The 18,115-nt window shown below is 32.7% G+C and overlaps 3 protein-coding genes across 3 annotated transcripts in view; 2 read left to right on the top strand and 1 right to left on the bottom strand.

Annotated features, from left to right (window-relative positions):
• The window catches only part of LOC107467686 (uncharacterized), a gene marked incomplete in the record, with an annotated part of 7,577 nt that extends 2,331 nt beyond the window's left edge, over positions 1–5,246 (top strand). The window contains 13 exon segments of the mRNA XM_016086844.3: positions 38–111; positions 335–446; positions 1,000–1,110; positions 1,581–1,657; positions 1,979–2,045; positions 2,499–2,564; positions 2,876–2,983; positions 3,133–3,263; positions 3,358–3,424; positions 3,524–3,591; positions 4,187–4,283; positions 4,482–4,552; positions 4,644–5,246. Coding sequence (XP_015942330.1) covers positions 38–111; positions 335–446; positions 1,000–1,110; positions 1,581–1,657; positions 1,979–2,045; positions 2,499–2,564; positions 2,876–2,983; positions 3,133–3,263; positions 3,358–3,424; positions 3,524–3,591; positions 4,187–4,283; positions 4,482–4,552; positions 4,644–5,019 — 1,425 coding nt within the window.
• Positions 5,247–7,131: 1,885 nt separating this feature from the next.
• On the top strand, positions 7,132–8,276 carry LOC107467633 (probable membrane-associated kinase regulator 4). The gene has a single exon (XM_016086766.3). It carries the CDS (start codon positions 7,155–7,157, stop codon positions 8,181–8,183), a length of 1,029 nt encoding a protein of 342 aa, XP_015942252.3. The 5' UTR covers positions 7,132–7,154; the 3' UTR covers positions 8,184–8,276.
• A 6,401-nt stretch (positions 8,277–14,677) lies between these two features.
• LOC107467681 (ankyrin repeat-containing protein ITN1) lies at positions 14,678–17,871 on the bottom strand (the record flags this gene model as incomplete). The annotated part of the gene is given in 4 exon segments (XM_016086837.2): positions 14,678–15,812; positions 16,187–16,596; positions 17,219–17,698; positions 17,837–17,871. Coding segments are annotated over 4 exon segments (1,749 nt in total). The 3' UTR covers positions 14,678–14,978.
• Between the last annotated feature and the right edge of the window lie 244 nt (positions 17,872–18,115).

Below are 18,115 nucleotides of genomic sequence, written 5' to 3'. Positions count from 1 at the left end.
ACATGACACTATTATATATGTTTTGCCCCTTTTTCAGGTGAAGCGAGAGGAATTACTTCAGTTTGCACAGGGTGCCATTACTGGGTTGAAAATTAATTCTCAAGCTGTTAGGTCAGTATGAACCAAGGGTTTGTTCCTGTTGTCATTTTTGTCGTACAATTTCTGCTACAGATCACGAGGTTTTCTCTCTGGTTAAAAGTCACATTCTACTGGTGTCACATAAGATCAAAGCTACATAAACTTAATGAATTCCCATGATATAATGTAAAATGGGAAAAGTAGGCTGCAATATACCTGTCTTTGTTGTGAATCTTGTGTTGCTTTCTGGCTGCAGAATAGATGCTGAAGCCTTTAGTCTTAAGAAAAAGCTCAATAAGATAACTTCACAGGGGACTGAATACCAAGTTGATTATAAATCTGCTGAGGAAACAATGGCAACACTAGAGGTATGGTATTTTATTTCTGTTGTTTGTGTTCTATCATAATTAACAGAAAACTAGTGCACTTTCATAAGGAGTGCAATCTTTTCCCCCTAAACTTTCTTAAATGTGTACTATTTTCATAAGGACTAACACACACAAGTAAGAAGGCTACGGGATCATGTTGCACACTATTTTAGTTTAGGACTAAAGTGTATGTGATCTCTATTTATAGGGGGAAAAGTAGAGTTCCCCCCAATTATTAAAATATAATGTTGGGGAAGAAGCTCATTTGAGCCTTTTTGGAGTTAGTCTCTACCCTGTAATCAAATACTAGTTAATTTGGCTGGCATGCAGTCAGTGCACTGTTGTATTTTGTAATTATCTTCTTAAGGAAGAGTTGTTACCTGTCTCTAATATCTTGATTCTTTCTTGAGTTGAATGGGAGATTTTCATTCTCTGCTCTTTGTCCTTCTTCCTTTCTCCCTAAGAGTATATTCAACTATTTATTGTGTTTATGAAACTTTATCGATGTTTTGAAATTTGAAATATGGAGTATAACCAACCAATCACATTGCAGGCTTTAAAAATAGCACTAGCGCAGATTCGGATATGCTCCAGGCTGGAAGGATTATTGCTGAAGAAAAAAGGTTTAACCAATGGAGACTCTCCTGATGTTCATGCCCAAAAGGTACAACTATTTCATAGTTTCGTTTGGAAGGTAAAGAGGTAGGAGAGCTAGAAAATAGAGATACAATATATTACCAGGCACTAACACTAGAATGGTTTACCTTCATTCAACTAAGATAGATGATGGAGACTTGCTCTTTGCTTGTTATCAAATATCAATAATCTCAACTCTGAATGAAAACTGAAGAGGTAGTGGCTTGTAGATATTTTGTTTTGTCACCATTTAGCTGACATCCACAAAAGGATGAAATTTTCTCTTCTTGTGATATACTTCCACAAGTACATGACTATATGTCCTAGCTTTCGGTATTGGGAATAGTATAGGACTACAGAGTAGGACATGCATTTGGGATATTTTGGAATGTTCAGTTTTGATGATCTTCTCTAATAATATTTTTAAATGTGTCTAGATCTGTTTTTTCTTTATATTCTAGTTTCTAACAGTGTTATCATTTTCATGTCTACAAGTAGGTTGATAAGCTAAAGGTTTTAACAGATTCTCTTGCCAACTCTGCTGCAAAAGCTGAAAAGCGTATTTTAGACAACAGGTAGACTTTCTGTATTATGAAATTTTCTGTTTAGTGCTCTCTCTCCCTGTATCTCATTTCATTTAGTCTGGTTATATCAAACTATAAACTGAGAATGGAATTCCTAGGCATGACAATATGACATGAAACTATGCAAGAAAGGCAGGATGGTTAATTATTCATTTAGTTATTTTTGTTAATGCATGCAAAGAATCTTGTAGGTTCTAGATCAGGTGATTTTGAAGGATTTATTTTGCTGTATAATATTTTTGCTTCAGATACAGGGAAGTAACCCAATCCCCTCCCCCCTTTCTCTCTTTTTCTTACACTAAATAATGACAGAGTACAAAAAGAGGAGGCATTAAAAGTTCGGGTGGCTAAAGATGGTGAAGTTAGTGAAAAGGAGAAGGTAATCTGTTCTGTTCAGCTAGGCAGCATTGTATTTATTGTGTAAATTTTGGCTGACAAGGAATTAACAATCTTTCACAAGGAAACTTCATAACTGACTAGGTCTGTTTTTGCTTTGAAATGTGTAATTTATGTCTAAATTGTCAATATTAAATAATTTATGGACAATATTTTATTTTGGTTTGAGGGAAGGATATCCTTATAGGAGCATTTTTGTTTCACCATCTGAAGTTTTTATATACACTTTGTCCTGTATTATATTTTTGTTTTATATTGTTTAGGTGACACTAGATTGAAAGAAGTTAATCATTGATCATTACTCAATAGATATAGAAGGGCTTTCAGTATGCAAGCTCTATTAAATTTATCTCTGGTCTGGTGTGTGTACTAGGTGTTCCATCTTTTTCGTAGAGGGACTGCTGATTTTTTCCTCCCTCGCCCTTTTCTATTTTAGGAATTGACAACTGAGATATCAGGACTCCAACAGAGAAAGGAAGAACTTGAAGCTGAATTAAAAAAGGTATTTTGTTGCTATCTATATTCTCAATGCTTCAGTATTTTTCTCAGTTCTTGCAGAAGAATGGTTTCTCATGTTGTTAGTCTAGAAACCATTGAAATTTCTAACTGAAGTCTTTGACCCTTTCCTAGAATCTTCTTCTCTTACTATTCTGTCTTCAAATGTTGATCTTCATCTATAATTTCAACTAGTTACACCTTAAAGTAAGAGAGATTATATCATTCAGGGTCTTAATTGATAATTATTTGTATATGATTGATTTATTTAGAAACAGACATTTTATAATTGATTGATGTCTGGTTTACACCCTGTAGGTTAATACATCTTTGGCTTCTGCTCAAGCACGATTGTGGAATGTGAGGGAAGAGAGGGATCAGTTTGAGGAAGCAAACAATCAGATAGTTGAACATCTGAAGACAAAGGTTTGAACTTTGAAGTTCTCTCTTTTGTGTTTGGGTTATCATGCTAATCCACTTTGCTGCTTAAATAATTCTCAGCACCCAGTTACAGTTTTCTGAAGTATTCATTTGACCCAGTTGTCTGAAGTATTCATTTGACCTTTGATTGACAGGAAGATGAACTTACAAAATCAATTAGGTCCTGTAATGTTGAAGCAGATGTTATCAAGACCTGGGTTAATTTTCTCGAAGATACTTGGGTTTTGCAGCGGTCAAATGCAGAAATTTACGAGAAGCAGGTCAAGTATGTATTAAACTTGCTGAACTTGAGTTGGTGGATTTTCTTATATGAGATTTATCATGAATTAATACTGTTGCTAATTGTTGTGTTTTTGAAGTGATGAATTGGAAAGCCATGAGGACTATTTTGTGAATTTGGTCATTCAGCTTCTTGCTGGTTACAAGGTATTGATTTTCCTTTACAGAATTGGATGTTGGATTTAAAATGGTGGATTCCTTTCTGCTTCCCTGCTTTTCCTGTGTTACATGTTATGTAATTCACAGAAAGAGTTGGAGCCTTCCATCGACCATATTGCAACGTTCGTTGTGAACCTTAAGAATCTAAGTCAAAGGTAACCTTTCTGTGTTATTTCTAATGTCTACATGAGAATTGGCTGATTGGAAAATTTCTTTTGAGAAATCAAATTATTTACAATTAAGAACAAATTTGAATTTTAACACACTAAATTTGTAAGGAAAATTTGAACCAAAATAAGTATGTAATCACATGAATAAAATTATATTTATTTTAGAAGTATTTGCCCTTTTTTTTGTTTAATTTAGTTTTTTGAAACTAATGTTACAAGAAGATGGGGGTGAGAACAGATCCTCCAAGCAAAAGCAAAGCATAAACAAAAGATCTGGTGAACTGCACTTGTCTGAAAGGGAAATTCCTCTAAAAAGTACATAAGCTTTATACTAGATAAAGGCCAAATATCTAATTTTATCCCATAAAGCTTGTTTATCTAATATGTTGTTAAGGGTGCGTAAGTTTCACTCTAACAAAATACTCCAAATTGTGGCGTATACTGTGCAATACCACAAAGATTTTGCTCCTTCCGTATTCCCAAAACCAGCAAACTTAGTCAACAAAATCTAGGTTGCAGCATGTGCCTAAATGTGTGCATGTTTATTTTTCTTATTTTCTTAATTTTCTTGGGGAGATAGGTTAGAGAAGGTAGCCTCCAGTGGAGATGATGAGGATACAAAGCTATTAAGTCCAAGGAGAAATCTTGAGGAGGAATATTTAAGCTATGAAGCTAAGGTATACATGTGACTTGAGAATAATTTTAGATCACTGTCTTCTTTATCCAGCAGTTCACTTATTTGTCTTCTTTTACCTTGAAGCATGCCCAAGTGCCGATTCTTACCTAGACAAAAATGCTCTGGGGTGTTCAATTTGCTTGTATTTTTGAATATCCGGACTTTGGATCTTATTGATGGTTCTGTTTCCTTGTTTCAGATTATCACCACTTTCAGTGTAGTGGATAACATGAAACAGCAGTTTTATGCTCAACATGAGAAAATTTCGAGGTTTTGTATTTCCTTTAAAATCCACTGTTTGACCTTGTTTCAGTTGCTTCATATTTTCTTTCTAAATCACATTATGGGTTCACTCATCCAGGAAAGATGAAGAAAGAGTTAAAGAGCTTTTTGTTGCCATTGAAAAATTACGGACTAAATTTGAGGCCATTGAAAGACCAAATCTGGAAATTGAGAGCCCGCCTGAAAAGTCTGAATCACCCCTTGCCGAGAAAAAGCTTGATGATACACCAGCTGCTTCAGCTCCAGCTCCAGCTCCGGGTACTGAGATTTTAAAGACAGAAACAGAGAAACGGTCAAAATCACCTTCAGCTAAGGGAGATGATATATTTGACCATGAAGCGGAATTAGCTAAGCTAGAATCGGAGTTTGGAAAGGTTAGCCAAGACTACTCAGGAGAGGAGATTGGTGATTGGGAATTTGATGAGCTTGAAAGAGAATTGTCCTCTACCAAATAATTAGGTGTATCCTTTTGGACCTTAACGCTTGCTGTTGTAATTTTTAATCAAACATATGCAAGTATGATATGAAATTGTAAGCGTATATATAGGTTGGCTGTTAATGAACGTGCAGCATGGTCAGATTTCTTTGAATTTGTAACATAAAAGTGCATAATTTCTTCATTCTTCTGTAAAGTACTGAACTTTAAGTTATAACACGCACTTATCAACTGATTTGTCAGAGCTTTTTTCAATGGGTCCAACTTATTTCAGAACCTTGATTGTCCATATGCCATTTTGTTTTTTTCATGAAATTAAAGGTATTTAACTGTGTTGTCTTCTTCTGCCGTTTATCATTTACTCTTTGTTATATTAACTAAGAAATATTCAAACGGTTTTTCTACCATTTATAAATGGAGTAAAAAATGTAGATTATCAAGACTTTAGAAGCATGCATAGAATACTTGATTTTTTTTGTTCATATTTTAAGTTGACCAAAAATGTAAATAACTATGGCCAAATTTGGATACCGTTTAGATACAAATTTATCATAACAAAAATTGTGAAGTTTCAAATTCTTATCACTTTCACCCGTCTTAATAGTTTATTATAATTATTCTAGGCGAAATAAATAGGTGTGTAATTGCTTGACAACCTAACTTTATTTTATAGCAATTCCTTATTACAAGTGACGTTGCAACTAGATTAGCATAGCTAGGGAGGGACCTATACTATACTATACTATACTATAAGTCTATAAAAATCATAAAAGGAAGGTTCCTATGAAGCAATGCATGGTTTCTCAATGTTGATGATATACTTCACATTAGTGTTTGCAAACACAGGCTCTATTAATTAACCAAATAAAAAAAAAATGCTCATTGGAGGAAACAAATAGGACCTTGCACTGTCTTTTTGCCTCTAACTAGGATTTGAATTGAAAAAAAATAATAAGAGAAAAGGGTAAACCCAAAAGTAGGTAAGGAGTGTTGAAAACCAAAGTCTAGAACTTTATTTTGCAGGCATTCCGGTCTCAGTTCCCTTATCCCACCAATATTTGTCGGGTCATTTTGTTGCCTTCATCTTGTTCAGTGTGTTATGATGCATTTATTCACTTACAATTTGGACTTTTTAAATGTTAATCTTAATTATTAACTAATAAACACAAAGAAAAGTAACATGAGTTATGTCATGTCATGTCATGTCACCACAACATAAAATTAAAAAAACAAAGGCATGTAATGTAATTTAAGTTAGCCATAAAACAAATGAAAGAATAACAAGAAAAGACTGGAAAAAGATGCTTATGTTCTCTAAAAGGTCTATCAAGACTTTTCCCGTGTGTAAGTTTATATATAAACTAAAGTGTGTCAATAAAAAAAAAAAAGAAAAAAAAAACAGAAACACATCAACTTGATTATGGTGCACAAATTACTTATATAAATGCAGAAAGAATCAAATGAAACATATCTTTGTTCAGAAACCCAATTTCTTGCATGAGAATGTATAACATTTCAAAAACATGGATCTTAAGGCACAAGATTTTCCTTGAAGATCCTCTGTCTTATTCCTTCATTTTTTACCACCAATCACTATGAAGTTACAAGGATAACAATTTTTCAATAAATTTGTGTAATATTTCTAGCTTTTCAATCATACTAGACTTTGCCATCCCTACTATTATTCTATTACAGCTAGTAACTAGACTATAAAGGGTGAGACAGATTTTCAGGTTAAAGTCAATTTCTATTCATCAATAGAACTCAAGATAGTTACCATTAGCAAACAGAGATACTAAAATAAATTAGCAATCCCAATGAGAAATAAATAATCCAGAGTTTATGTAATGTGGGTCAGTGCTTAACCCCATAAGAGAAAATAAAAAAAATGGTTTAACTTTCACATTTGGATGCTTGCTTGCAGACAAACTCCTTCAATAATGATAAATGATAAGAGACAACCATGAGATTAAAATAAAAAGAAGCAATAAATTAGAATACCACTAAACTACACTAACACTAATTAACACTGCTTTTTATTTTGTGTATTTTTTTAATATGGCATTGTCTAACCCTTTTAAAAGCAGCATTTGGTCTTCAATTCTCCATAATATACTCATAGGAACAAGAACTAGAGAAGTGTGCCTAAAATCAATGGCTTCAAAACTCATAGCATTTGATACTGCAGATGATGATTACATTGATATGGAAGTAACCTCATATTCTAACTTCTTCTGCCATTCTCATCCACAACCAGGAGAGTTTGAGTTCCAAATGTCCTCCATTGATCAAGAAAAGGATTCAACAACTTCCCCAGCTGATGAGCTTTTCTACAAAGGAAAGCTTCTTCCTCTTCACCTTCCCCCAAGGCTTCAAATGGTTGAGAAAATCCTTCAAAACTCTGACCCTCCTTTTGTTAAGGACAAAGTTGAAGCCTTTGAAGAGTTTTTTAGCACCCCATTAACCACAACCTACACAACACCAATCTCAGGCACCCCATTTGAGTCCTGCAACATTTCTCCTGTTGAATCATGCCAAGTTAGCAGAGAGCTAAACCCTGAAGACTATAAGCTTGAGTTTCCATCAACAGGCACAAGTGATGAAGGATTCACTGTTGAGAGTAATCATCATCAGAAGAAGTCTTGGACCAAGAAACTGAAGCATTCATCAATAGGATCAAAGTTGAGGGCTTCAAGGGCTTATCTCAAGTCCTGGTTTGGAAAATCCGGTTGCTCCTATGAAAACTATGCAACTTCAACAAAAGTTGCTGATGAAGGCTCAGTTTCAAAGGCTAATAATAATAACTTGTCCAAGAAGAAGAAGAATAATAATACTAGTAGCAATCCATATGGTCAAATTCGATATGAGTCCTCGAATTCTGTCATGAAGAACAATGGAGATGATCCAAGTAGCAATCACAGAAGGTCATTCTCTGTGGGAATCAAGATTCTTTCAGGAAACAAGTCGTCGCTGTCCACCGGATCATCTTCATTTTCGATTCCAAACAAGTCATCAAGGCAGCATCTTAAAAGGTGCAGCAGTGCAAGCTCAGATATAGAGAATGCAATCCAAGGAGCCATTGCTCACTGCAAGAAGTCTCAGCAAACTAAGAAGAATTCAAGTGAAGTAGGATTCTACTCATTTAGTGAGGATCAAGAAAGAGTAGTGCTTTTGAGGGGCTAATAGGGACAACTTAAGTTTTGATGAAAGATAACTCTAATTCACTACTTTAACCAAATTGTGATGATGAGTAGAAGTTCAATACTCTACTCTTTAATGTTGGTGATTAATTTGTATTATCAGTAATCTTAGTATTTTTATTTGAAATCAACTTGATCAACTTAATATGAGTTGGAATTTCAATTACTTGTGAATAAGTGTACTAGGATATGCATGACAACATTACAAACCATGCATTTTGCAAGATTTCCTTATTTTAGTTTGAATTGCAACTGATTTGTGAGACATTTTCCAAAAGTTAAGAAAACCAAATTGGTGGTTATAGATTCAACCATAGACAGTGGTTTTCTTTGTCAAGAGTTGCTTCTTTTCATAAAAACTATTCAAAATTTATGATCCACAAATGGGACTATTCAAAGAGTTGCATATATTTTCATTCAAAGACTTCCATCTGTTCAACAAATTCAAGATATGACAATCAAGTTGCATACCGCACTTTTCTTTTCATGAGCAAAGTTTCTAAATATATTTTAAATATTAATAGTTTTATAAATCATCTAATCAAATTTATGTGTTTAGATAACTTTTTAAGTAGTAAATTTAAAAATTAGTCATTTTTACTTATATGACAATGTACCATTGATTGTTTGTATAAAATTCATTTAGACTAACGGTAGTGCATGAAAATAAAATCTATTTATAACATATAAAAGTTGATACTAACTTTTTTCCTAATAAGTTTAAGTAATCTTTTTTCTTGCTAATGATGTCAGGTGAGCAATTCTAATAATTTGACAAAAAATAAAAATCAACTAATCATCCTTTAGTAAACCATTTTTAAACATTAAAAGAAAAAGCTCTTATCTATTATTATTATTCAATTAAAATATAAAATACTAATTAAATATATTAAATATACATTAAAAGTGTCATACTAATAATTATTATAAAAAATTTCAGTTACAAATATTCAAATTCTACGACTTATATATATTAAGACTCTTATTACTACACTATTTGGTCTACTTATACATTCAACATAAGACTCTTATTACTCTTTGTTTTTTAATCTCTCATACCAATTATAAAAGACTCCTTCAAATAAGTTCAAATTTAATATATCTTTTTATTAGGTTAATTCAAATATGTCATGATTATAAAATTAATTCATAATTTTATATTATATTTTTTTAATTTTTTATTTTCATTCATTTATTTTCTTTTTATTATTTGTAAACTAAAGAACACTACATGAGAAGATAAAATATAACAACTAAAACAAATATAAAAATAAAAACAATAAATAAATGAATTCAAAATCTTAAAACAATAAACTAAATTTCAATTTGTATTATATTTTAATTGAATAATTATATCATTTATATGGAATGATATACAAATTGTTAAATAAATCTTTTATAAAATACTTTTAATATAATCAATCTCTAAATAATATAATATTTATTAAAATATATTATATAGTATAAATAATTTATCTTTGTGCACATCGTGGAAATCACACTATAATTTATTTTAGTTAGTGAGAACATATAACAAATTTACCTTTGCAAATATCACAAGAATACTTGCGCCATATAAATCTTATAGGGGTATCAGAAAACAAAACTTCGAATTATTATCAATATTAGTATTATTGTTTTATTGCTCAAATTCGATTATATAAATTAGGGATAAATGGAGTTAGAGCAATTTTTAAAAAGGGGTCAATATAAAAATATAATTCTAAAAAAGAAAAAAAAATAAAATTAAGGGATGTTAATATAAAAATTAAAAAATTGTTACAGATATTTATGTATGTCTTCATTCATCTGCAACAAATTGGCAGCAAGTTGCTGCAGATATAGATCTCAAAAAACTAAAGTAACGGTGAAGTGAAGAAACACATTAATGTAAGGGTAATAACTTGTGCAGAAATCTAACTGCTTTTAATTTTTTTAATGCTGTTAAGTGTCAACTATATACTATACAACATATATAAGTGACAATAATCATTTGATTTTGTTATCTATAAATTATAATTCCTTTTAACAATCATGAAAATAAATCTCAGGATAAACATCATAGTACATTATTTAGTACGAACTTAATGAGTGGAAGAATGATAATAATAATAATAGTGTTAACAACACTTAATTGACTTCTATGAGATTTTGATATTTAAATTAAACACCCTCTTAAGTATACAAATAAATTCTTCTTATTAGTGAAACAAACATCTTAAATAATGTTCAATTCTATGTAGTATATATCACTTTAATTACTTAATAAACTCAAATACAGAATTGATTATTATGGAATTATGTACCAAAATACCCTTTCTTTTAGTAACATGAACATGAGGGAACTTGGCATTGACCCAACCCAAGTGATGGCAAAAATAAAGGAGGAATCTTTTGAGGCATTCGGTTAATAATCACAGATTATGACTAACAATTATGATTACTGTGGCATCACATATGTCTATTATCTTAGTCCCTTGGCAACTATAATAAAAAAGAATTTAATTTACACATAAATATTAACATCAAGATGTCTTCGTAGAAAATAATAATTAAGATATTAATATTTAATATATATTATAGATTTAATTACTGTCTTGGTCCCTATAGCTTTGCAAAATTTTTAATTAGGCATCTATACTTTTTTTTTTAATTGAGTTCTTGTACCAATTTTTTTTTAATTGAGTCCCTGTACTTTTTTCTTTTTATTTGAGTCTCTGCACCAATATTTTTTTTAACTGGATCCCTGTACAATTAAGCCAATTACTACCAAGAGAAACTTAATTAAAAAAAAATTGGTACAAAAATCCAATTAAAAAGAAAAAAAGTATAAGAAACTAATTGAAAATTTCGTAAAACTATAAAGACCAACAATTTTTAAACATATAATTAAACATATATTATATAAATATTTTAGTTAAATATATTAAATTATCTAACAATTTTTAATTAATATTTTCATATAAGAATATCTTTACATAAATAATTACTTTAAATAGATATTGCCTTTAATTTTAATTTAATGTCTGGTGGAAAAAAATTCATGGATCAGGATAACTTAATTAAATTAAAGCAAAGGTATTCTGTAATCTACCGTATTGAAAAGAAAAAAAAAACTGTCAGAGAAATAGAAAGACAAAAAGAAGTTAACTTCATACGTACGAGAGTTATGTTAAATTAATCACATTTTATTTGAAACATATATATAGATAGGTGAATGCTATGGTGCCTAAAAAGTGGTGTCTATTTACTAAAAAGAGTTAAAAATTATTATTTAATTTAAAAGATATAAGAATAAATAATTTTTAAAAAATCAAAACTTACTACAAAAAGTAAGTTAGACAAAATTTAGTCAAAAATTTATAAGTATCGTAGAATTGGCCATATAGATATAGATATAGATATAGATATAGATATAGATATATCCTTCATCATAGCAGACAAAGTTAGGAACAGCTTTTCAGGTGATGCTTCTTTTCCGATTTGTTTCTACTTTGACAGTGGCTAGTTGCCTAGTTCTATGATTAACCAAACATTAAACATTTAAACTTAATGAAATAATAATAACAATAATAATAAAATGTTGTCATTAGTAGTTTCATAATATCTTGGAAGCTAGACAAAAACAATAGCATTCCCCAAGGATTTAAATGTTAACACTAAAAATCTTCTCTTTAATTATATTTAGAAGAACTTTAAGGTGACAATGGGAATTTCTTTAATTATGAAATGGAAATAAAAAAGAGGAGAACATGGTTAGCAAGTAACGCAATAAGCTATAAGAAGAAGCAAGCATACATCATGATTTCCGTTTGCTTTCATGTGAGTGTGTTTTGAAATTTTGATAGTGCTTTCATGTGTGTCTCAGATTCAGTTAGTGACTTTGTTTGTTTAATTATGTTGTAAAAATTAAAAAAAAATCCAATTGCTGCTCCATATATTTCAATACCCGGTTCCAGTGGTATGATTTCAACCAATGTGTTTTCCTTTAATTTCTAACTAATTCAGCTTCTTATCATGATCACTGATTTTTTTTTAAATTATTGGCACAATTGTAACAAATTATTTTTAGTTATATATTCTAGGGGTGAGCACGGGTTGAGTTGATTCGGATTTAGGGCGAAATTAGAATCAAATCAATTGAATTATAATTGGTTCGGTTTGGTTCGAATTTACGTTTGTTTTGTGTATGTATCCGAATCAAACCAAGCCGATTAATAATAGCTTAATTCGGTTCGGATTTACGGATTGGTTCGAATTCTGTACCCAAAATCGTTATCTGAACCAATTACTAGAGAGAGTCATTGGTTTGGTTCGGGTCGGACCCGATTACCCGTTGGTTCCAGAACCAATTTAATCGGATACCTACTACCCGTGCTTACCCCTAATATATTCGCGAGTTTAATTTTGATGCATGTAAAGCGTTTTACACAGTCGCACAATTAGACCTGTTCTTTTGGATGACTATTCACGCGATCAATGTAAAAGGTAGTTATTTTCATTGATGTGGCATTATGTAATTAGATGCATGTATAAAACTACTTTACACTAACAATGTATTAAAATTAAATTATATATTCATAACAAAAGCGTGGCATACTAATTTTATTAAAAATAAAATTCCTTGATCATGATATAGATCAACTTTTATGTGATTTTGTCATTCTTATATCTACACATGCAATGATCTTCGCTTTGCAAGGGAAAAAAAAACAGCAAAACAACAAAAACTTTTCAAGTTACAACCACCCCAATTGGCCAGATGCCATGCCACCAATTCCAATCATTTAGACAATGCCAACTCAGAACATATGCTATATCTGTTTGGATTGGAATTTCAAGTTCATAATTTGGACATGAGCTTTTTCTTAAACCATAATTTGAAACTTTTCAGACATAAAAACAAGCATGCTATCAGTAACAGACTCAAAATTTATATATTATACTAAGTTATATCCTCATCAGCCAAGTGTGTACTTATTTTCGTATAAGGTTGCTACACATACAAATCTTTTTTATATACAAGTTTATATAAGTTGGTTTAAGCCTAACAAAAACAATTCTCAATTTAGATTGTGTGAAAATACGTGCTTCTCTAACTCTTTAATAGTGCAAACGGTTCTTCTCCCTTAATTAAACCGCAACGCTCAAAATTTAAACAAGGATCAAAATCTCTCAAAAAAATTTCAAAATCATCGCAAAAAGTGAAGGAAGTTACAAAGCTGAATTTGAAAAGAATTATGAAAGGATGAAATAAGAAGATGAAGATGAAGAAACAACAGAACTTATCAGTACACATACACTAAAGATTCTTAAACAATATACTTAAATATCTTTGTGTTACACCGAAATTTACTGCAAATACAGAAAAATATTTTCTTTAATGCAAAACTTACATTACATTCAATTCAAACCATCAACGATGAACAACAATTTTCACAAACAAAAACAATATTATTCACCTACAAAATCATAAACTACTAAGAAAACATTAAGTAAAATCGAACTACACCTCAGCCACTTGATTAGATTCAAAACAATAATCAACTTTGTTCTGATTCAATTGACAATCTGAACTTGAATTATTCATTATTTTAAACAACAAGATAATTGTTCAAAATTGATTTTAAAACTTGATTTCAAAAATATAGAGAACGAACGAAGAGAAATGCAAAGAACGCAGAGATGGAAGACGACATAGATAAAAAATATTGAGAAAATTTGAAACCAAAAACGAAATCCTTTCGAAAAAGGTAATTATATATTCGTACATTTATTGAAAAGTTGGTTAGATAGTGGCGCATGAGGTAAAATAGGTTAAAGAAACTTGTATGGACTAATAACTTGTAGGTGGAGAATATGTTTTCATATAACCAACTTATCGATTAATTATTGTAAAGTTATACAAGGAAAAGTGTAGCACAAATATTTTTTAGCAAACATTTCTTTATAGTGAAAATATTTGGGTTAATGATCAGAATATTTCTTAAAAGAAATTATCAAAATAGCTCTTGAAAAATCATGAATATATCAATTTTTTGGTCCTTGCAAAAATTAAATGCTTCAAATTTGTCTTCCAAAAATACATTTGTCAATTAAAGGATGACATATTACAAACTAATTTATGTCATGTGTCACTGTTTAACTAACGAAGCAGAGTGATCTTTCAGGGATCATTTTAACTATAAACCGAAAATAGGAAAAAAATTATATAGCCTATTTCCTTCATATTCCCACTATATATAATAACAGTTAACTCAGAAACATATGTTGACTATGGCATCTAAAATTTGTGTAATTCTTTCTATGCACTTGTCTCCATTACAGGACAAAGCAGATAACTTGCATTACTATCACAACCTCTTGTCAGCAATACAACATTTTGATGCGGTTATGAAGTCTAGGTCAGGGGTGGTGATGACTGATGACTTGTCCCCAACACATTTCTAGTAACAAAACTTGAGCAACAAACAGGGATGGCAACCATAGATATTTTGACAATATATTGATACATAAATTAGAATTAGAGCACAGTTCTATTGATTTTTCCCACAGGTACATACTCAGAAAAGTTGCATTGCTTCATGATCCTACAACAATTGCTAAGAGAATAAACAAAACTGTACAGTGTGCAACTCAAGAAGCATTAGAGTTTTCTTGGTGAACTCTTACAGCATTAATGACTTGGAAGGTGCAAATTCAAAATACCGGTCAATGTCATCTCTTTTTCTTGTGATCCTCCGGGGTTGCCGGTTGCGAGTTCGAACTAAAAAAAAAATCAAAGGGCATATATCCGGTCAACCTCGGAGTTGGAGAAATCTGAATGAGGCCAAGAGTTGGATCCGCTCCTCCTAGCTAGCTGCTTCTCCTTCTTCCTCATTGATCTGGTTCTCTTCGACCTCACGACATAGAAAGTCATGGTGCCAAGGACTCCGGATATTATCACTCCTCCAACTACTGTAACCAGGATTGCGGCCCACTCGTGCTTCCGACCCACGATAATGTACGAAGAGGCAATAAATGCCACTGAAGTACATACAGAAGCCAACCACATCAGCTTGTTAATCACCTCCACCACCCTTTTTTCTGCTTTAGTCTCACCTCTAACCAAGGTAATTTGGACAACCACAACAGCCAAAGATGTAAAAAGTGCAATAGCATTGAAGATGAAGAAGATTTTGAAAGTAGCATAACTTGCTACCACTGCCCGACCACTATCATCATCCCCACCAGGCACAGTAAATATAGCGGCGAAAGCAACTGTAGCGAACAATACAGCCACCACAGTCACCGAGTTTGTGGCATTGTTGATTCCTTCCCTATGGAGCTTCCTTAGCTCTTTGGAAATATTATGAACATTCTTGTTGGTTTTTCTGGTTTGTTCAAGTTGCGTGTGAACATCTTTCTTAATTTGAGTAACAGTTTTCCTCAGTTCATCCCTTGGTTGGTTGAGCTCATTAGCTCTAAGCGCACCATATCGACATAAACAGTCCTTCATGTCTGTTGACTCTTCAGAGAGGGGAAGATTTTCAGCAATGTCAAGGGCTGTTTTGTGGTCCCTGGTTAATGCGTTAACATTGGTGTCTGGCAGAAGCAATAACTCATTCACTATCTGTGGAGTAAAATGAGCAACAACTTTGTCAGATTTTTCATTTGAGAAAATATCATGGATGGATGGATGGAATGTATGTAAATTCAAGAAAGAAAATTTAAATACATAAGACCCTATATTTCCAGACAAATTCAGGCCAAATTACACTAAATCAGCAGCTTCATTTGCATTTTTAACAGTTTATAATATTTGTACCCAATGTTCCAAGGTGGACAAGTAAGTAAACAGCTATAAGGCATATTCAAGTATCCTACTAGGGGGATAATAACACATTTTTAGTCATGTGTGTGAATCCCATAAAACAAATCATTTGTGTTTCTCATGACCTCATCTACACATAAGGTGCTTGTAAAGTTGTGCCAGTTTTGACATACCTCAACTCGCTTTTTCCTGGTAGCTACATGTAATGCGGTGTTGCCAAACTTGTCAGGAAGCATAACGATGGCAGCATCTGCATCAAGAAGCAATTTTACCACATCACAGCTTTGCCCTTTTACAGCCATATGCAATGCCGTCTGTCCTTTCTTGTCGGTCCTCCGTGCCAATTGTGGATCTTTACTGAGCAACGCTTTTACGATCTCTACATGGCCCTGGCGGGCAGCTAAGTGCAAGGCATTTTTTCCATTGGACCTAGCAATTTCCAACAAGCTACAGTCTTTTGAAAGCAATTCTTTCACCACTTCTGTGTGGCCTCTTGTAGCTGCTGTTATAAGTGGAGTAGCATTCGATGGACCAACTGTTTTGCTTAACCCGGGATCATAATCTAGTAAAACCTGGACGATGGCTGCAAAAGAAAAACTATATGTATTAAAAAGGATGAGTAAGAAAGGAGTATACACATATAAAATTTATGTTTAGACAAAATACAACAATTAAACCCTTATAGGATTAGCATATAACCCATCAATTAACTTGCGGAAGTTATCTAAACATTTGGCCTAGAAGGCTCCTCGACACATATCACCACAGAATATCGACATCATATACATTTCGTCTCCCACTCCCTCTCCTATTATTTTGTTTCTCAATTACCACAAGTGCCATAAGACTTACTTCCAATCAACCATGGGAGTCCAAGAGCTATGCAGTCTCCGAACAAGAATACCTTTCCTAGAATCAGAACTTCCATTGTTGCCTCAGAGGTCTAAATTACTAATTACTTCAACCAATTCCTTGTGTGAATCAAGAATATAACTATTGCTTTTCTTTAGTTAATACAACATAAATAGCCAGTACAACTCACTTCATAAATAAAAGATCTACCCTCGGATGCAAAACAACAACAAAACTGCTTCGATATCCTACACCTACTCACCTAATTGGACTAACCAGTTGTAGCATAACAACTACAATTAAAATAGCATCTAACAATGCAATGAAATCACAATTCAGAATTCAGAAATTACCATGGTGGCCTTGACTAGCAGCAATATGCAAGGGATCAAAGCCAGATCGATTCTTCTTGGAAACAGTTTCTTTACTCGAATGCATCAACAACTCTTTGACAACATCAAGGTGACCCTTTTCAGCAGCAGTGAAGAGAGGAGTCTCTCCGAGCTCGTTCTCTTCGTTAACAACAGAGGCCCTCACCTCAGCGATCTCAGCGTTGAGTTCATCGCCGCTAAGAGTCCCAATAATCTGAGAATCGATGTCCAAAAGGATCTGCTTCACCGCACCAAGATCACCCTTTTGAGCCGCCAAGTGAAGCTCCGTGTCGTTGTGCCGCCCAGTCACCTGCTTCACATACTTCTTCTTCCCCGCCTGGTCGATTCGCTTCCCGGAGTTTGATAACACCAGCGCCGGCGCCGTCGCCGACGAAGGAGACGGAGACGGCGATATCTCAGAGATAGCGCTGTTGATGCTGTTCTCCCTTTGAACTTGAGCTCCTGAAAACAAAAACAAACACGAGGAGTAAACAAAAGAGGCAAAAGGGTCTCAGAAAAACGAAAGCTTTGTTGATTGAGAGCTGCAGATAGCGAAAAGCAAAGAACTTTGAAGTGAAGTAACAGAAGAAAGAGAAAAACCTGGTTGGTTGAGGTTGGAAGCCATGGAAATTGTGGAAGAAGAAGAAGAAGAAGAAGAAGGAGAGAAAGTTTAGCAACTCATACAGATGAAGGAAGAAGTGATTCGATTCTGTGATTAGAGAGAGATGGTAAAGGAAAATGATTTGGGGAAGCAGACACACAGAGGAAAGTGAGGGGAAAGAGAGGGAGACAAGAAGGAGAAACACATTTTGGATATTCCTTTTTCTTTTTCTCTTTTTTTTTTTTTTGCTAATTCCATTTTTTTTTTCTGCAAATTAT

Source organism: Arachis duranensis, chromosome 9 (assembly GCF_000817695.3).
Source record: "Arachis duranensis cultivar V14167 chromosome 9, aradu.V14167.gnm2.J7QH, whole genome shotgun sequence".
NCBI lineage: Eukaryota > Viridiplantae > Streptophyta > Magnoliopsida > Fabales > Fabaceae > Arachis > Arachis duranensis.
Note: the sequence above shows the minus strand (reverse complement) of the source record. Positions and strands in the feature narration are given on the sequence as shown.

Excerpts from the sequence above, each read along its gene's own strand:
- LOC107467633 (XM_016086766.3), top strand. The coding sequence starts at position 7,155 with ATGGCTTCAAAACTCATAGCATTTGATACTGCAGATGATGATTACATT.